A 20989-nucleotide genomic window follows, 5' to 3' on the forward strand; every position below is an offset into this window, starting at 1 on the left:
CTTCACGCAGGCGCAAGAGACACACTTGTGCAGCTGCGAGACAAGTACTGGATTGTGCGGGGGCGTCAGCTTGTGAAAAGTGTTGTGAGATCGTGTGTGGTGTGTAAACGGCACAGTGCCTCGCACTTCGACGCAGCAACAGGGCTGCTTCCCCCTGACCGGACGTCCCCAGCGGACCCGTTTCAGGTCGTCGGCCTCGACTTTGCCGGTCCCCTCATGGTGAAGGAGAACAGTCGGACCGTAAAGTCGTACATCGTGCTCTTTACGTGCGCTGTGACGCGGGCCGTGCATCTTGAACTTGTAGCAGACATGAGCACAGAACGATTCCTACAAGCTTTCCGTCGTTTTGTGTCACGCAGAGGCTTGTGCCGAACTATTTACTCTGACAACGCTCTTTCTTTTAAACGAGCGTCAAAAGATATGGGCATTTTGTGGAAGCTCCTGCGGCACCCTGAAACTCAGAACCATTTTGCCAATTCCGGCATAGAATGGAAATTTATAGCGGAGCGAGCACCGTGGTGGGGCGGATTCTACGAGAGGCTGGTCCGTAGCGTGAAAGGCGCGCTGAGAAAAACGATCGGACGCCAGTGCCTAGACGCCATTGAGCTGTCAACAATCCTGGCTGAGGTGGAGGCAGTAATAAATTCTAGGCCCCTCACGTACACATATGAGGACCCTAAAGACGGTGCTCCGCTCACGCCGTCCAGTTTCCTGACGGGAAGACGCTTGACTGCTCTTCCTTCGCCTGAAACACGAGCTATCGAAGCGTCCGCCGCTTCTCTCCGGGCGCTCTGGAAGAGGAGAGGGCGAATGCTAAATCTTTTCTGGCAGACATGGCAGCGAGAATACTTGGGGCAGCTACGCTCGGCCTTTGCCTCTAAACGACCCAGAGCTGTGACTCCCCGAGTCGGAGAGGTTGTTTTGGTTCGAGAGAATCAACCGCGACTGCTCTGGAAAACTGGAGTCATCGCTGCCGTGTTTCCTGGGCGAGACGGCAAGGTTCGTTCTTGTGAGGTCAGGATGCCGCAGGGGAGGACTTTGCGACGCCCTGTTCAGTTACTGTACCCATTGGAGTTTTCGGAAACGTAGAATGAGCAAGCCCATTCGGCGGGGCAGTGTTGAAACTATGTTTTCTTTTCATTTTTTACCCTGTGTGTCTTTTGTATGTCATTCTCTTAAGCCCGCCTCCCGAGACGAAAACCAGACACCTCTCGCTTGTTTATGGCCGGCGGCGGCTCCCCTCGGGCGACGGGACTCTGGGAACCCGAGGGGAGAGGGGCCAAAGGTTGAGACAGGCGGAGAGCTGTTCCGTCTAGAGGGGCATTGGAAAAGGGCAGAACGATCGGGGAGCCCCAACGATGAGCATGTAATTTCTCGAGCTCTTGCTCCCCTCCTAACGAACAGTTTGATTGTTTCTTGTATCTTGCAATAAACGAAGTTACATAAACGATAACAGTCTACTGTCTACAACGAAGAAACTACATCAGTTTTAGTTTCTACACACAGATGAGTGAGATAATGCTTAGGCTAAGTGTGCCTTCATTGTTAGGACTCGTTCACCAAAACGCTCACTAAGCTGATCGAACAATCCACTAAGCTAAAACCAAATGACCCCGCATATACTCTTCGAAATCCTGAATTTTGGTGGATCCCCTTTTCACGCACTACATATGGTCATCAAATGCTCCGCCATAGCGTTCCAACACTGCTAAATAAGCTTACCTTGAACAACGTCTGTATTGACACCTGCAATCAGAGAGACATCCGGGACATATGTTTACGATTGTAATGTTATTTATGTTGTTTGTGCCTGAGACCGCATTTTAATCACTTGACGCACTTTTTTTTATATTTGAGATCTAGTGACCGTTTTGCTTGACATGTTTTTTGTATTACTAGAATGTACAGCTTAAGTGCCAAATGTTTTGCTCTTTATTTCACACGCAAATCTTATTCGTGTTCTTTTTTTTGTTTTGTTTTGTACACGTGTCCCCCCGCCCTGCAAGTCATGTATACGGGGGGTTCAGGCTGTTTCAAGTGGAAGTTGTTTCCACTTTTTGGCTGAACCAACCCTCATCAATTTGTGATGAAAATAAAAACGTTTGATTGATTGATTGATTGAACAAATGAAGACAATTTTGAGATGATTATTTATCTTCATCTGCATCATTACTCTTCGGCAGGTAAAAATAAAAATAACATTTTCAGATATCGAGCAACACAAAAGTAATTCAGCGCAAAACAATTTTTATCACTCATGTAATTGTAAGTTTCATTATTTGTGACGCCCATATTTAGCCATCACTATTAACAGCCAAAAGGCGCCACCACCTTCCCAGGCAAACATCTCCTTTCAACACATACTGTTACGTGACGGCAAGCCCATGAAGAAAGGACTACATGACGTATGGCGATGGAATGATCTATTGGCGGAGGCCCTGGCGCGAGCGCTCCGTGCCGCGCCAGTGCCAACTTGGTCGTCTTCCATGAAGTGACAATATTGTTATTCTCTACAGTCTCGGACTTACAGCTTTGCGAACAACTTTGCCATCAGCAAAATTATTGCTGCTTCCGTACATTGTCACTCTCATTAAATAATTATTGTCTGTTCTCTGTTTATTCACAATATAGCTTTTAATTTCTTATCAAACCATTTCCATTGAATAACCAGGTTCTCGTTTCAAGGACGTATTTGTTTTAATTTCTCTCGTTTTAGGCCTTTTTCCTAGACTACCACAATGGTCTGTGTGATTACTGTGTTCACTTCTGCTTTGAGGATATTGCGGTCTAAAACATTAAAATAACGTTTTTTGCCTAAATTTAAACTCTTATTTATAAAACCTATAAAAAATCAATAAATAACAGCCGCCATTTCCAGTAGCGTAACGCCGTAGTACGAATATCTCGAAGCAGGCCGCTGGTAAACAGCCATAAAAACCCGACAGACACACTTAAGGCTGCTTACGGGGGAGAAGGCGCAAGCCCTCCCGGTCTTTTTATGAACGCGGTCGCCGCGCGCGCTTCGGCGTGATGTAACCCGATGCCGCGCAGCCGCCAATCCTACCTCAGCATGGCTCTACGCAGCCGCCGCAGCCGTCCTGGTGGTGCGGTAACAATGTGAAGGCAGTCGCCGCCGTACTGCGGTCCCCGCTCCACCGTAAGGCCATGGCGTGATAGCTGATGGGTTTATGCCCGTATATGCACAGTGCAGATTCCTAGGAGTCCTCCTGGCGCAGTGCAGCAGCGGTTAAGCGCAGCGTCACTCTCTTGAGATGGAAGGTGCTGCCGCCCGTGAGACTTGTGCGATCTAGGGAACTCTTTCCGAGCAACCTCGCGTGACCGATCATTAATTTAACTGCCTTCTTTTAAGTGTATCATCGAGTGTTATCACACACACACATGCACACACAAGTTTTCTCACAATGGGCCAAGTAAGGCTGACGCCTGAATAACAGGGAAAAAGATAAGCTGCGTAGCACGATTATGGTATCGTCTTACTGACCTCTTTCCGCCCTTTCTTCGCTGTGGTGGAATTAGATGAAACCCGGGTTGCCTGCCCTACTCGTTCGACGGGCCGCGAAATGAGCTCGACGAGAGGCCCACGGGGATCAGCGGGAAAGCTTGGCACAAGCCGGCCTCGGCTTGCCTGCGTTTTGAGAGAAGCATGAGTTTAGTAGAGAAAAACTCGGAGTGTGATCCAGCTTAACGGCGGCGCTGCACACGAGACACCATTGCATGCTTCCAGAAGGGAGGAACAACTGTACATTGGCCAACAAGCCCATTTCTTCGAAAACGCCGAGCGCTTTCACCTTGACCTCATGACAATGCCCTAAGAAAACAACCAACACTGATGCCCATACTTACTTGTTTTGCTTACACACGCATACATAGGTAATATGAGCTTGGAGCATAATAGCCGTAGCTGTTTATGCGCCATTAAATCCAATACCAAAAAAGACATCGGTAATAAATGACAGGGAAACAGATAAAGAAATTATCGATGAAAACTTCAAACACTTATCAAGATCAACGCATTCTGTAATGTGAACAAAGGCCGAAATAACCACTTTATAATCTTTACAATGAAAAAGAAAAGGGCTCGCGATAAATGAGCAAGGGACTGGAAGACACCACAACAAAAAAGTGGTTCAGCAAAAAAACAATTGACGCGAAAAAAATTTTCACAAAAAGGATATGGACTGCCGTTATCAGGAATTTGCGATGCTACTAGCAGCGCCCCTAGGCGTTATAGCCTGTGCGGCTTCATTAGAAAAAGTCGTATATTTTGGTACAGCTGATCGTACAGACAACGGACGAGGTTTTTTCTCACGGGTTAGATCGTATAGCTTACCCCCTGTATAACTCAAACGCAGCCACGTTTGAATGTCTCGTCCATCGGTTGCTCCAAAACCATTCTACGTTTAAACAATGCGCGCCTATGGAAATGACCAAAATTCAGAGTACTTTTGGGTGCCAATATCTGCATAATCTACAGTTTTGATCGCTTTTTGTAAGGAGCTTTAAAACTGAAAATAATCTGCATGACCATTACAGCTCGCGGAGCACGCGTCGAAGAAGAACAAACACAGGCAGACAAACTATTAGCTGAGTGAAAGACCGGAGTCCCTTATAACGCAGCAAGTCATCCCGGCCGCCGGATGGGTAAGAGCTTATGCGCAGAGGCGACCCCGTCAGCCCGTTGGACAAGTCGAACCTGAAAGCCCAGCTCCGAGCTGCGCCGCCCGGTCTCTCGCTGGACCTCGGTAGTGATTAAGCGGAAGGGGGTAATAGGGCAGGTCCACATGATGTGGGATAGGGTAGCGTGGCGACACCAGAATGTACAGTTGGGAGGGGAGAGGGTAGGGTGGATATGGGAGAGAACTGTGCGTTTCGGGAAGGCGTTCGTTTGAAGCTGGCGCTAGGAGATTTCGTGCGGTGTAGGGACCTGTCCAAGTCGGTAATTTCGGGTGATGTCCTGATAAGGGGTCAATCAGTCTTTCGCTAACCTCGCTCCGTGGTGGGGATAGGGGCTGGGCCCCGCCCGGATAGATAATGCTTCGGGCGTGTGAGTAGGCCGCCCGTTCCCTGCATGGGAGGAGTGTGCGTGATAGATTGTAGGATGTGGAGGGTGACGGGAGAGATACGACATTTACAGAAATTATTTATTGCGGTCTTGCAGTCACTGATAATAAATTTGGTGATGAATTTAATGCTCTGCAGGCCGCGCGCAACCATAGACGCATCTCACAGCAGGGTCCAGGTCTTCCTCTCCCCGCGACCTTGGGGAAGCAGGGCGCGCGCGGGCCTCTCGAGGAAAGAGCGGGAGGGAGACGCTGCTATCAAGGAGTACTTCGGTGACTCTTCTCTTTCTTGGAAAAGCCACCCGCTTCTAGAAGTTTCGGATAAGGTGACTTAAGAGCTTGTTGCTAGCTGTTATGTTGTTCTCGGTCAGGCTTCGTCGAAGGAAGTGGAGAGGTGCCGGCTTTCGAGAAACAGTGAATAGCGGGCATTGACATCGAAGGCCACTTATTCAGTCAGTCAGCTTAGGAAGCTCTGTCCAAAGCATGTGGTTCTTCTTTGTATATTTCTTTCTATATTGTTTTCGTACGTGTCCCATCGCTCGTCCATCTTCTGGCTGTCTGCTTCACTTCCAACGTTGAATCGACGCGCACCCTAAAGTAGTGATCCGCGAAAAGAACCTGAACTTTATTAGAGCTTTCTATTGTTCAGTACTATATTTGTCAAAACGAACTGCAAAGTCCAAATGTGACTTTCGCAAAAGTTACCCTACCTAAGCCTGCAGAGCTACACGCCAGTGCGTCCATATACACGTTTGCGTGGCACGAAAGCCGAGTGGTCACGTTCTTACGTAGAGCCCTTGCTGCCGCAGGGTATTCTTTGTGGCAAAACAAGTGAACTAGACCGCTTTCGTGAATTCCTGGTAGCGATGGCTTCAACGTCAAGCCAGCTCATCGCCAGTCCGTTCGCATTATTCGCGAAAATGCTCTCTATACAGTCTCTACAAGCCTACCGTTGAACATCTGCACAGATTGTTTCACCTCTGACATTCCACAAATTTTAATAATAGGCTTTTGGAGTTAAAAGAGCGTTTTTTTCCCAATAGCATTGTCAGCGATGTGGTACATCAGAATAAAGCTAGGACGTGCTAATTAGCGTGCTGATTATGTAATACCGAATGGCTAACTTTTTTTACTGTTACTGTTAGGCTCCTTAATTACTGACAGGCGTGTACCCCACCGTCAGTAATACCCGTTTCAGTTCTTGAAATGTGGAAAACGCGGTTGACCTCGGCGCTGTGATCAAATAAATTATTGCCTATTTTGACGAGTTATACATGCACCGGGCAGGTTGCTTTGTCTGGAAACTTCTCTAAAGCACATCTATTTTTGGAGCGATGTAGCCAAAATTTGTTGGGCTGCAGCGCCGAGGCTAACCGCGCTTTTGAGGTTCTAAAACCTGATATTACTTGCGGCGGGCTACACGACTCACTTATTTAAAAGGACCTAATTGTGGTCGTTAAAAATGTCACTATTAAATGTTATTCAAAGCTATCTTTTAACTCAAAAGGCCTACGTTTAAAAATTGTGTGATGTCTTACGTGAAACAACGTGTATATGTGTGTACTAAAGCACCAGAACGGCACTCCTTGAAACGCCAAATTCAATCATTCCTCATTTGAAGTGCAACATCGAAACAAGGCATCAAATGTAGGTACGCACTCCGCTCCGTATGCATACTGATTATTTTTTACATTTGCGCAAATATGCACCGAATACCTATGCAAAGTATACATTACATTTTGCTTTATAACAAATAACTGGTGCAATTATTTCTTGAAGAGCGCTAGTAAGTGCAGTTGCCTTACCCAGTTTGACATCAAGCTCTTCTAAGGTGCTCCCATACTTTAGTGAAGAGCCCGAAAATGCCATGTTAACAGATGTCTGTACAACGAGGCGACAAATTCTATTCCGCAAACTTTGGGAGCGAGAGCACGTCACTGCTCAACAACAGTTCCTGAATTCGCAGCATATCTTCTGACCCGCAAACGTTTTTCCCGATCCTGCTTTCATCATTGCACACTCGAAGTCCCTCATCTTGCGTTTCCCTCCCACCGTAACAATTTTTAAGAATAAATTTTGGACACGAGCGTACTCGGCTTAGAATTGTGCAGTGTACTGCGGCAATACCGAAGCTGTCCCTGCGAGGAGCTCTCGAAATACAAATCTCGCCCATGCGTCTGGTCTAGAATATGTCAGAGCGACGACCCCTCTCATTGGCACGCGAACTGGTGGGCCTCAAAAGTAGGCCGCTAACGCACAAGGCAGCCAAAATCCGTTTGTGCTCAATAATTGGGCACCTATTAAAATATTTCTAAATTTATCACGACGTATGCTGCGGTGACGTATCCACAACACCAGCATTGCTAAAATAAAAATAAGAAGCCGCCCTGGAAGACATCAGAGATGAGTACATATTACACAATCACGCTTCTCATCTTCAGGACAAGGCTCAGGAAAGAGAGTACAGCGTGCGAAGTACCACTTTGCCCTTTCCATTTCTTATATATCGAACACGCTTGCAGAAGCCAGAGGAGACGGCTCGGATACAAACTGCCGGTTATCGACATGGAATTTTTGTCGCCACGTTCAGAGGAACTAAAAAAATTGACACACGATTACGGTAGTCGGCAATGCAAAATTTGAGGACAGCTCTTCACACATTCAATTTTGCGTTATGCTGAGGTGAAGAATTTCAGGCAGGCGTGTTTCTATATCTGTTGCCACCCTTCGGAATCTTCCCAATGCAGCCATCATCCTGGTGTCCCTGCTCCTCCTCTCGCCGTTTTAGGTGGCGTGTCGCTGCTACTACCTGCCATGGCTGTCAGGTTGCGTGTTACACCGACTGCGCGAACGCCGACGACTACGACGCGGAATGCAGAGAAGGGCGCCTGAATGTTGCGCTCTCAATCAATTATATGCATCCTGCATTTTTTTTCTCAGACGCTTTCTTAAGCAACGCCCCGATATCTCTTGTCGGCAAAAACTAAGCGGGACACAAGTATTTCCAAAGAACAAAGAAGAATTTCAGGGAAAAAAAAGCGGTGATAAGCAGCTTTATCAATTCGAGGCGCACTCTGAACATCATGGTGCCGAAACGGTTTGTGACACATAGCGTATCTATCACAGCACCGGTTATCGCGGTACCCGGCTTAGTTCATCAGCACCTCTTTATAGCCTAACCTACACCTTTTCCTGGGCTGAACGGCTTAAAATAGCTGTACACTGTCGAGCTCACAAGTCATAGTGCTCAATGCTGCTTACTCTAAGATATAAAAATACCAGAAAAATTTCTCTAGAACTTCAAACCGAAGTGATCCGCCCAGGCCTCTACCCGGGAAACCGCACTTGTGATCGGTTGTCGTCTTCGTTGTGTGCGGTGACGTTCACTTTTTCGATGTCACGAAGCGGATTTCTCCACAGGCTTCTGCCGATTCATGCTTGGCCGGAAGCTGCCTCCGTGTCGTTTTTCGCGCCCTAACTTCGGTTTGCCCATGTTCGAAAGGGCAAACCTGAACGTGGGCAGCTTAAGGCATGGGAAATGAGAACATGAGTTTAAGATCATCATCATGAGCCTTTACTGCACGAGAAATCCTTCTGCTGTACACTCCTGGAGGCTAAGCAGAAAAGCTGGAAGTGGGAATACCCTCTTAAACATTAGACATTAGCATAATTACACATTAGCATAATTACACGAATTTACGAGCAGAAATCGTCTCCTGACTAATGGGTATAAAACAAAAGCTGTATTATTTGGAACTAAAAACAAGCATATACTGGTAAGCAAATCTATCTAATTAAATGCAACACTATTGAAATTACTTCCAGTATTAACATTAAATGTATCCACCAATGCTCTCCCCCCCCCCCCCCAAATGTTTTACCTGCATGCTCGATAACACTGGGGAGTGTAGTTTTTTTCATATTAGGATGCAGAAGAGTGTTCAACTTTTTCCAGATTGTAACAGATCAGCACATTTTGTCGTTGCAGAGCATATTTATACAGTAGATGTCTTCGAATTTTTTAACATTGCTGTTAGTTTATTGTGGAACGATTTGAACTCTTAGAATATTAATGGATCGTTGAGAGGTTAGCAGTTCTGAGGCAGCTGCGACTTTGAAGGCTTCATCAATGCATTCCTCGTGGGCGAAATCAGCACTCTAGGCACACACCAGTTATAACACGTGGCGCACACGTTCATGCAGTCGGGAGGGACAAGCCGTCAAGTATGTGCTTTAATTGAGATTTCCTGCATGGCATCTAAACATCTCTGATCAATTTTTAAAACTTATGTGTGAATTTGGCAGACGACAAAGATGGCTGAATCTGCTTAAGAAAAAAAAATGGATCAGATGAATGTTGCTAAGGCTAAAGAGAGACGCTTTGGAGGAAAATGCTTACACGAATGACTCGGTGTTACAATAAAGTTTGACAGCCTCTGTGCACAAAATTTTGAGATACTCTCCACTGATTATGTACCTCCCAGTTTCATATTGAAACTCTTGCTACGTGTTGCGTAGCCGAAACATCGCCGATTTTGAGAACGCCATACATACCGGTGTCTCGATGGGCTCGGCAAGGAGGTGTGGCCCCCGCCCCTCCACTCGTCGACTGGGCATCGTTCAGGGATGTCATCATGACCAGAGAGCACTGGTGGCATTGAAAACAAGGCGGCTGCTGTAGCAAGACAGCTGCCGACTAGCAGCCTGCGGCATGTCAATGCCTTTTGAAATGCCCACCTGAAAAGTACAATCAGTATTTTTTTTTAAATATGGTTAATGGTTTATGGGGGTTTAACATCCCAAAAGAACTAAGGCTCTGATGGACGCCGTAGTATAGGGCTCCAGAAATTTTGAACACCTGGGGCCCTTTAACATGCACTAACATCCCACAGTGCATGGGCTTTGAGAATTTCGTCTTCATAGAAATGCAACAGCCACGGCGAGGATCGAATTCGCATTTATTGTTTTTATTACCGAAGAGGGGCCAGCAATGAAACCGTTGTTAGGACCTCCTTGTTGATGGAATAAAACAGCATCAAGCAATTTTGACACAAGTATGAAGCAAGAAACAAAAATCATGCACAAGAAATTGAATACATTGTGTTTAATGCAGCCATGTTTAAGGAATGTCTAATTGTCAGTAGTGAAGGAGTTCCGGAATATGTGTGGGTGTTTTGAAATGAATACTTGCTTGAGGAGACTTCAATGCATCGTTATGAGCATTCATTTTAGGAGAAGGGAGACGGTTTGAGTGCGCGCCGAGATTTTTCGCACGCAAATGTGCGCTGCAATGCGCACAGAGAACAAAGTTTACACACTTGATTTCATCCGCATAACTCTTGTGTCTCGTACAAATACAGCGGGCATTATCTGAACCCGCGTCATCATACAGTGCGTGGAAGATTCAAAGGGAGCATCTTAACCTGACCTCTTGCACCGCCGCCGCCTGTGGCTGGCCGCGGATGCACCGCTGTGAGTTGCATCCGCTGAAGTGACAATGTGCGTGCAAAGGCAGGAAAGTCTGCTTCAGCTGCAGCGATTGAGCCATGCATTGGCTTCGAAGGAAGACAACCAGACTGGAAGGCAGAAGTGAAGCCAAGATTTAGAAATGCAACACAGAGTAACTTGGGCATTCCGGCTAGAAGAATTGCATATTACGCGAGACTGACGACAGTGTATGTTTATCATTGCGGTAATTGTGCTCTTGAGTAGTCCCTAAAGTGAACTAAACTTGAAATGTAAGAGGAGTAATTACTCATCAGCATCCACAGAAGTGCAGCTTTAGGGCTCCAAATAAGGCGAATTGAAGTGTGAGTAACTGGTTTCAACTGGGAGTAACTGGTTCCAAGTGGAATCCAGCTGGTTCCACTCCGAAAACCAGTTGCGGCCAAGTGGGCAGCAAATCTGTCTAGTTTGCCACCAAATGGGAGACATCATTTCCCAGTCGAGAGCCAAATGGGAGGAACTGGGCACCAACTGGGAAGTAAGTAGTTCCATTAGTGGGTCAAGTGGGACAGAAAAATTCTCATTGGGGGCCAACTGGGCAGTACTAGTCACGGGTAAAAACCAAATTGGAAGTTTTAACGCGCGAGCATTAAACAACGGTCCCATGTCGAAGAAGCGCCGGTGTCGAGCAAAAAATCCCAGAAGGATTAATAAACTAAATTGAGTAGGAAATTGGCCGGGTCGGGTAATCGAACCAGGGCCTCGGGAGTGCGAGACGAGCATTCTAACCACTTCACCACGCCAGCTCATTGGTTTGGAGTGAACAAAGGCACGTCTAGTGAATACGCTGTTGTCTTAGAAGGGTGCTTGAGAGACATGTACTGTGGTGTGTATTAGTAATTATGAGCACGCAAATTACAGAAGTCGCAGTTAAGCGAGTAGCAAAGTACGTTTCCGCTACTTTCCCTCTTCGCCTCATGCACACGTAGTCGGTGCCCACTAAAACCGGTCCCTCCTCCTCTTCCTCCTCGAAATGTACGCGACTGCCCCAACAGACAGCACGGGACTGCAGCACCTCCCGCTCGTCTTGTTGGGCGCAGTGGGGCCGTGCGGGGGCGCAGGAAACACGTGGTGAGCGGGAAACAACACACTAAACATCCAAGGTGCGTTCACCACGAAGCTTGTGACTTGCTGCCCGTTCGTTCGTCGTGGAAGCTATGCTGCCGTTTGTTGCATCGGGTTTGTCGAGAACAATGTGCCGACGAACTACGACTACAACTTGACTTTAGGTGAGAAATGAGAAAGAAAAGGAATGAGAACAGGAACAAAGAAGGAGAAGGGAATATCGCGTCTACTCTTAAGGCGAAGCTTATGCGTCCTCCTGATTTTTTTGAGGTCCCTGGCAGTCTTCCTGTGCAATGACATTATACCCAATCGCGCGGAAAATTGGCGCTTCAGTTCCATCGGAATCGAGGTCCTTGTGGCAGCAATTCTATTTTAAGGGCCTTGCGCTCAGTAGCGGACCGCTATAGTCACCCAGCCTTGGCTTCGAGTGCTGCTGAGAGATTTAAATGTGAATCGTTAATTGTGGCTTTCCAAGAGTGATACATGAGCTATAGAAGACGGCGCGCTTGATGGCTCCGTATTCCTTAGACCATGTGTGGTTCTTTAATGTACGCTGGCATCGTGGATCAGATGGGAGCCTTTTAAGTTTTGCCCGCGTCGAAATGGGGTCGCATGTGGTTTCGCTCGAGGTTAGTTCTCGCGGGGCCGCAACGCACATCAAGCAAACTTTATTGCTGCTGCTTAGACCCTGAGATAGGAAGCAGCAACCGAAAAAACACATGCTGTTTTCCAGTATATGGCAGAAGTGCAGCTGAACTGGAGATTTAGTGTCCTGCACAGTTCAATTGGCTGATTGTCATTAGGAAAACAGTTGCTCCTTCGTGGGTTCGCTGTTAAATTCAATAGGCCTGTTTACATTATAAAAACAGTTACTTCCTCGTATTTGCCTGTTGAATTTCATAGTCTAGTTGACATTAACAAACAGTTTCTCGCTTGTAGGTTACTTGTTAAAATTAATAGGCCGGTTGACATTACAAAAACAGTAGCTCCCTTGTAGGTTCCGTGTTAAATTCAATAGGCCGGACGACATTACAAAAACAGTTACTGCCTCGTACGTTGCTTGCTAAATTCAATAGGCGTGTTGTCATTACAAAAACAGTTACTCCCACGCAGGTTGCTTGTAAATTTAATAGCCCTGTTGACATTACAAAAGCAGTTACTCCCTCGTAGGTTGCGTGTTAAATTCAATAGGCCTGTTAACATTACAAAGACGGTTACCGCCTCGTAGGTTGCTTGTAATGAACCACGAAGGGCAGTAGATATGCAAAGTACTATACCGGGCACTGCAGAATTATCTTTAGCATTTGTTGCTTGTGCCATAGAGTTCCATCGAGTGCAGTGGCCTGCAAAATGCGGCGGCGTGCAGGACGTTGATCAAAGAACTCATAATTTCACAAGAAGCACTTAATCCTAAGATAAAGTTAACGTCTCTTGATTTTGTACTGAGTCGATGCTGTCGCGTACCGTGGAATTGAAATTTTTGAAATCTCTGCCATAATGATATTTTGCGCATGCCCTCACACGCCAACTATTTAATTCTCAAAGGGGAGCAGTATACAATACTCCCACAGCTGCACTTCCCCACCTTTTAAACACTGCAAGCGCGAGCGTCGTCCGCCCATTAGAGCAGCGCCCTCTCATGTACCGACCCCTTTCTGGATGGCAGCGCGACCAGCAGCTTCCCGTTGCGGCGGCTACGCATATGAGGGGAATTGCAATACGGTTTCGAAGGAGGTTATGGCACATTCCGAGACGACATTAGCTGGTCGATGTAGACGCAGTCCCACTTAAAGAGAAAATGGTTTACAGAAAGCTCATTTGAATACTTAAAAATCGAAAGACAGTTGAAAGACTGCGGCTAAAAGCTGACGCTGTTTAATTTCCCGCACACAGAACATGCATTGCCGAGCATCGTTGGGTCTGTGTTTCGACTGGGACAGGGCGAAATTATACCTCTGATCAGTCTCGTATCGGGCGAACGGCCCTTGCGCTTTCGAGCTTGCGATTCTCTGGCACCACCTCTGGCCAGCGGCGCCTATCTTACCGACGATCAGACCACGGCGCGTGCTACACTGGTGCCGCGGGTGGCAGGCCCACAACCTGCCTGCAGCCAATCCCACCCTTCTCTTCAAGCTTCCGTCGCTATCAGCAGGGGGCGTGTGCAGAGAAAAGCGCCTATATAGCGGAAGGTAAAACCACCAGCCTAGAATTATCAAACTGTTCAGCGAAAATGTAGAAGATGAAACAAATTTATACAAAATCACTTATCCATAATGAATACAACGAATAAGAAAAAGAAAAATGAAGTACTGGCGTATGCGAGTAAAAGAAGAGTACTGTTGAGAGCCGTGTGACAGACTTCAGTAACTTTCTTCCAAGTTAATTTGTGAAGTGATTACAAAATTTGTAAATACTGCTATTCGAGTAAAAGTGTAAATTCGCAAGACCTAGATCACGTGAAAAAGGAGCAACCTGAAAGATTAAGAACAAGGTACCATTTATGAACATCTTTTGAGAAATAAAAAAGAAAGCCTACGGAATACAAAAGTGATAACGTTGTAACCGTGTTACTTGAGTGCGCCATGACGCGGTTTCTGGGGAGAACAGATACCGCTCATCGTTAGAGTGGGTTCCCCGACATGACTGTGTTTGCAGTGGGCCCAAGATACTCAGCAGTAACTGTACGCTCGTCGGCGGCATTCATTTTGGGGCGGTTAGAGAATGTACGTATATGATACTATCTTATAAACATTCCAGACTGCCGTTTTTCGTAACGATCTACAACTTCTACATCCATAAATTTTTCCCGAAGACAATAGTAAACAATTAAGGTAATTAGCCTTCAGTGTTCAACAGAATTTATAAAACAAGAATTAGCGACGACTAGGACAAACGACTCTTAACGTGTGCGTATAGCAGAACGTTTTATTTTAATTAACAACTTGCTTACATTTAGCTGACGCAGCCGGTACATTTTAAACATACGGCTAAATTTGTAGTAATTTAATATGGCTCATTACCAAAATTTTATTGCGATTCATAGTAAGAATAGTAATTCTTATATTGATACTTATTTGCTCACATATTTGAAGTTTTATTTATTTTTATCAATATATAATACAAATTTTGTGCCCCAATGTAGCAAGAAGAGGAGCATATTTAAGAAAAAGTATGCTAAATACTTCACCTTGGCTTTAAAAGCCCAAGAGTTGCGTCGACCGTCCCTCCACGTGACGACTGCGGTGCAGATGATGGCGGCCACTTCGTTCGTTCGGTGAGCTCTCCGGCGGCCGCCGGCACCAAAGCACGTCCCTGCTATGAAAGGAAGCAGTACTGTGAGAAACCACTTCATAATAGGCTGGCAATGGATTGTACGTGTCATAATTACAAACACACGAAACTTTATGCTAGGCCACCGCCATTATTTAACTCCTTTTCAAGAACCATCGGGCCAATATCTTGCAGCTGTCCGCAATTCGTCCATATGTGCCTTTTCTTTCTACCGTACACGCAAGACTGACGCAGAGCCTTGTTTAGCATCGGAAGTACGGAGAGCAACTGAGCGAAGCACGCATGTGTTTGAGCAGGGGTCTTGTCGTGGAATTGCAAGGATAACACAGCACACATTTTCTCCTTTCCTGGTTGATTCTTTTTCTAAATGACACAAAAAAGCTTCTTGTTACTGAACTAGTAAAACTGACCACTTAATATTTTGCTTTCACTAACAGAAATGGAACGAACTCCAAACGGTACGGGGATGTCTTAATATGGGAAGTTCCTCGCCAACCCCAAACGTCGTGCATGCGTTTGGTTAGATGGACTTAGCGTCAGCTTTGAGAGTGGAGACCTCGAAACAAAGGCTTGTCACAAGTATTCCAGCGAGTGCAAAAGCCAGAACTCTGACTCTCTTTATGATTCCGAACAACTGCGCTCACTTACTGAAATGAGAAGGAAGGTTAGGAACTAAGTGCAGTGCTTGCCGCGCGTATTTGAGTAATTGGAATTGCCTATCTTTCAGCAGCACGCCTAACAAGTTTCAGCGAAGTCAATTCCCATCCTGTTTGTGTTTAGGCTTGCACTCTGTGCCTCAAATTGCACGTGTTGTAGCATGGAAGACTGAGCTATGGCTGCGTCTACTGCTTGCGCAAAGCCACTGGCACTCTTCCTCACCTTCACGACGCCTTTCCCCCCATAGTGGGAAGGGAATGGGCGCTGTACAGGATTCAGAGGTTAGTGGTGCTCTCGTGATGATAACAGTCCAGTCACAGCAGGCGCATCTTGCTCCCACAATTGTGGATGGCTCGTCCCAGAGTCAGACTGTCCATCAAGAGAGAGAACGTTAGTGGCACGGTTCCCGCTCGCGTTTGTCTAGTTTAATGAGCAATGACAAAAAAAGTTATTGCAGCCTCGACGTGACTGGCTATAATTGCCGTCACATTTGAATTATGGGTTTAACTTCCCGAAATGATGCACTGGATATGAGCAACGTCATTATCGAGGGTCTCTAATTAATTTATACTACCTGCGGCTCTTCGAAACGTGCTATTATCACAGAGAGCTTGCGCGCCTTTTAGTGCAACACAATGCATATTAATTTCCCCTATACACCCATACGTACTGCAGAGTGGGTCATGCAGCATCAGAAAGGGGCATAATTATTCACCAATAGAATGTCAGAGGTAGAGCAAAGTTATCCACATACCCATCATCGTGGTTACGCCGTGAGGCTGACGCTAAACAGGAGCAGCAGTCATCTGCAGAAGAAACGATGTGAAATTAACACGTGTGCTAACTCACCTGCAATAAACAAACAAAATAGTGCGATTTGCCTAAGGTGTCGGCAGTGTTTCTTTTGACCAGTTCAGGAAAGTCCATACAGAGGTCAAAAGTCGCCAAATATCGCCAATCTTTTCTGTCAGCGCCAAATTTGTCACCATTGGCGTGAAAACATGTGCTACGCCATGTGATGGCACATAGAAAACAGTTCGTGTTAATTTTCTGCAAAAGGCCTCTTGGACCCTGAAACTGTGAAGAAATTTCGCCCTGCAGCCGCAATCTAAACATGAGTGTCAGAACAGCCACTATTATATCCAGCTCTATATAGTTCCGGTGCTCGGTTTCCGTCAAGGCTTCTCACGAAAAAAACGGTCCGACCGACCTTTTAAACGTGGCGTCCAGTTGCATCATCCTGTAAATAGCAAACATTATCACCCCTCACTTGGTTCATATAGTCCTTACAATGAAACAGGACAACGTTTTCTTGCAGGGAAATAGGTGGAGCTGATTATGACAGCTTTATCACTTTCTCGCAGAAAACTGAAAATAAATCAAACGCAGTACATAACACCTACATCTCACTAAAGACATGTTTTGCGCCGATCATGCACTTTCAGTTTCTTAATACATTGATAAAGCTGAACATCAGTGATAGATATTAAGAATATGAGCGTGCTTAGTGACATCTACCGCAAAAAAAAGCTTGTAAGTTTCACCCCCTCTTTATTTCAGGTAAAACCATGCACGGTGATTACACTGGAGAAAATGGCAGTGCAGTACACGGCACTCGTATATCACGATTTCCGTAAACTTGATTTTGAGTTTCCAGCTATGGATTTTAAGTTATTGCGAAATTCTGCATATTCGAGCCTTGCCTGAAGTTTTTTAGTTGTGGCCTTCAGAACGTGGATCACCGAGTCGTGTTTGCATCTGCTACGTGGAAAAGTCACGTGCAACCGCACTCACTTTCAGCCAATATTTCTGCACGGCCGAGTCAGTAGGGGCTGCTGTACAATGGCCGGCCGTCGGCGGCACCCACGTGATGATAACACTCCAGACGCAAGAGGTGCCCCCTGCTAGGACGGAGGGCTTGGCCAAGGGCTCGAGCTGCCAATCAGGACGAAATAAAAAGAACGCCAGTGACTGACTTACGGAAAATTTAACTTCTGCAGTATTCCAAAACAACCCACAACAGGCGGTGGTTTAACGTCCCGAAGCGACACAGGCTACGGGAGGACACAGTAGTGAATGACTGGTGGTAAATCTGGATGCCCAGGGGGTTAGTAATGTGTAGTGATTTCGCAAAGGATGCTGGCGCTTTTGCGTTTTGCTTCCGACCAAAGGGACGCCTCAGGGAGCAATCCTTTCTCCAATGCTCTTCAACGTTGCTCTCATGCACCTGCCGGAACAACTTAGTGCCATAAAGGGAATCCGGCACGCCCTATACGCGGATGACATAACCATATGGGCAACGGAGAGAAACTTTGGACAGATGGAGGAGGCCCTCCAAGAGGGTGACAGTACGGTTCAAAAGTATGCAGAAGAATGCGCACTGCGCTGTTCCCCGGACAAGTCGGAGTTCCTCGTCCTGCGAGGGAAGGGGGATACTGCATCACTGGAAATGTCGGTCGACGACACACCCATTCCCGAGGTGGGAACAATACGAATTTCGGGGCTGCTCATTAACAATAAGGGTGTGAACGCAGCAGCAACCACCAAGTTCCGAACGGTGTGCGAACAGGTCATCCGTATGATATCTCGGATCACAAGCAAGAAAAACAGCATGGAAGAACAGGATACCCTAAGAGTAATACAGGTCTTTGTCATCTGCAGGATAGTGTACGTGGCCCCGTACCTTCGTATGAGGAAGACCGATCTAAACCACCTGGACGCTATTAATAGAACCGCTTATAAGAAGGCACTCGGCCTACCCATGAAAGCATCTACGGAGCGTATGCTAAAACTAGGGGTACACAACACGTCTGAATAATTGATTAGCGCCCATCTTACAAGCCACGTAATGCGACTGGCCACAACTACGACCGGCAGCAGGGTCTTAGAAGATTTAAACATTAGCTTTCCGCAGCAAGTGGGTGGGAGACCAGATATACCTAAAGAGTGGAAGAGCAAATTCCTTACGCTTCCGCTTCCCAAAACCATGCACCCGGAGCATCATCATGCTAGACGAGTGGCGAGGAGCAAGAAGATGAACGAGTGCTATTTAAGAGAAGAAGGAGCCTTCTTCGTGGACGCTACGGGTCCTGTACAAGGAATATCAACAATATCAGTGGTGCACCAACTGCAGGTCGTGGACGGGCTTTAAGTTCGTAACGGGGATACACAGGCTATGGAGGAAGTAGCGATTGCCCTAGCCGCAACGCACTCCGTATCGAAAGACATATTTACAGATTCCCAGGCGGCTTATGAAACTATATGCCTGGCAGAACCACGCCGCTAGCCTGCAAGATCCTCAGTCAATGTAGGACTTCAGCTGAACGGAAGGAATTAAGGAGTTAAAGAAACGAGCGCGCACACGCTTCGGCCAGAGATATATTTCCCCTGAATCCTTCTCCATCCTCCCTTACTGATTCAGGCTCCCCCTCTCCGTTTTCAACATATTCAGAGATATTACAGAATTTGCGCCTTGAAAGGCAGACACTCCCGAGGCCCACGAATGGTGTAATTAAATAAGAAGAATGTCACTTTCGAAGGCTACAAACTATGTCGTTCAATAATCCAGGTAAGCTTCACGCCATTGAGCCCAGTACTTTTCGGCACAGTGCAATCTTTGTGGCCAGAAGAAAAACCTACGCCATATGGTATGGGCTTGTCAGGCAAACAACAGTATTGACATCATAAATCAGCCAAGGCGGAAAGGCTGGGAGGCGGCCCTGTCCAGCTCAGACCTCGAGGAACAACGAGCCCTCGTCGCCAGAGCACGGGCAGCGGCTTTTACAAAAACGTCCCGGACTAAGGACCCGATCAGCCTTTCCTTAAACTAAGTAATTGTGGCTTTAAATAAACGTTTTCATCATAATCATCGACCAATTGAAAAAAAGTCCTCCAGTTCAGCACGGAGTGCAGTAACCACCGAGTTGTAATAAAGTGGCTTGTGTTATAACGTTCACATTACTTAAAAAAAATTGCGCCTCATAACATGTACGTTATGTACATTTTTTATGCAGCAAAAAAAAAAAAGCTGTAAATACCAAAGTGATACCCCAGTAATTACTAAATGAAGACATAACAAAATATTCACATTCATCTTCAGGAAATCGGAATGCCTTAAAGCAATGAAAGGCAGCAGGCTAGGATATACGCATATGATCCGCATCGCATGAACACTTATGAACTAAAAAAGCGGAAACTGCCGCATGATTCAGGATTGCGGTGCATTTTGCGCTATAGTATTCGTCAGGGCTATGGAGTAATAAATGTCGAAGTCCTAGTTCTCACCGAAGCCAGACCTCTTATGCACGGATGCAACCCTACAGACAAAGGGCACAAGAATGAGTGAGTCCACTCTATGAGGGCCTCGGGAATGAAACCACCGGTGTTGATGCTAGTCTCACGCCACTAGCGTTTCAAGATTAGGCTAGTTGCTACTATCAAAAGAAAGAGCACAGCAGAAATGAAGTTACCATTCACTTCAGGTGGCCAGTTTTTGAAGGTTAGGTTAGTTATTAGTAGCAAAGAAAAACACAGCAGAAATGCAGTAACCTGTCTCTTCATGCCACTAGCTTTTGCAGGTTACATTAGTTATCAGTAGCAAAGAAAGTACACAGGAGAACTGCAGTCACCTGTATCGTTATGCCACAAGTTTCTGAAGGTTACTTTAGTTATTAGTAGCAAGGAAAGGGCACAGCAGAAATGCAATAACGTGTCTAATCATGGGACCAGCATTTTTAAGCACAAGAGAAAGGCAGGAACATGTCTCGTAATGTGGTAGCTATTAGTAGCAACAAAAAACACAGCAGAAACGCAGTAACTTCTGTGTTCATGCCACTAGCTTTCCTAGGTTAGGTAAACTATTAGTAGCAAGAAAGAACACAGCAGAAACACAGTAACCTGTCTCCTCATGCCACTAGCTTTTGAAGGTTAGGTTAGTTATTAGTAGCTAAGAAAGGACACAGTATGTTATGAATGCAGTAACCTGTCTCGTCATGCCACTAGGTTTTGAAGGTGAGGTTAGTTATTAGTAGCAAGGAAAAAACACAGCAGGAACCCAGCCACCTGTGTCATCATACCACTATCTTTTGAAGGTTAATCCAGTTGCAACATCCTGTAAATAGCAAAAATTGTGACCCCTCGCTCGGTTCATAGCATCCTTATAATGAAACAGCACAACTTTTTCTTGCAGAGAAGTAGGTAGAGCTCATGAAGACAGCTTTATCACTTTCTCGCAGAAAACTGAAAATAAAGCAAACGCAGTACATAACACCAAAATCTCAATAAAGAGATGTTTTGCGCCAAACGTGCACTTTCAGTTTCTTAGCTACATTGATTCAGCTGAACATCGGAGGTGGATATTAAGAATACGAGCGTGTTCAGAGACATCCACC

General features: G+C 46.1%; 1 protein-coding gene across 4 annotated transcripts in view; it reads right to left on the reverse strand.

Moving 5' to 3' along the window:
• Positions 1 to 20989, reverse strand: part of LOC149347437 (uncharacterized) — a 49072-nt gene that overhangs the window by 12868 nt on the left and 15215 nt on the right. The window contains exons 6-11 of one of the 4 annotated variants that reach the window (XM_089587102.1): positions 17394 to 17534; positions 16354 to 16405; positions 15822 to 15968; positions 14839 to 14963; positions 9636 to 9818; positions 3503 to 3646 (exon numbers count right to left, since the gene is read on the reverse strand). In XM_089587102.1, the coding sequence (XP_089443228.1) occupies positions 3503 to 3646; positions 9636 to 9698 (207 nt within the window). In that variant the 5' untranslated portion in view covers positions 9699 to 9818; positions 14839 to 14963; positions 15822 to 15968; positions 16354 to 16405; positions 17394 to 17534. Of the gene's footprint in view, positions 1 to 3502; positions 3647 to 9635; positions 9819 to 14838; positions 14967 to 15821; positions 15969 to 16353; positions 16406 to 17393; positions 17535 to 20989 lie in introns of all 4 variants that reach the window. The other 3 variants (XM_089587103.1, XM_089587101.1, XM_089587104.1) reach the window with 3 other exon arrangements.

This window comes from Amblyomma mixtum, chromosome 4, assembly GCF_055824585.1.
Source record: "Amblyomma mixtum isolate Tamu chromosome 4, ASM5582458v1, whole genome shotgun sequence".
Classification (NCBI taxonomy): domain Eukaryota; kingdom Metazoa; phylum Arthropoda; class Arachnida; order Ixodida; family Ixodidae; genus Amblyomma; species Amblyomma mixtum.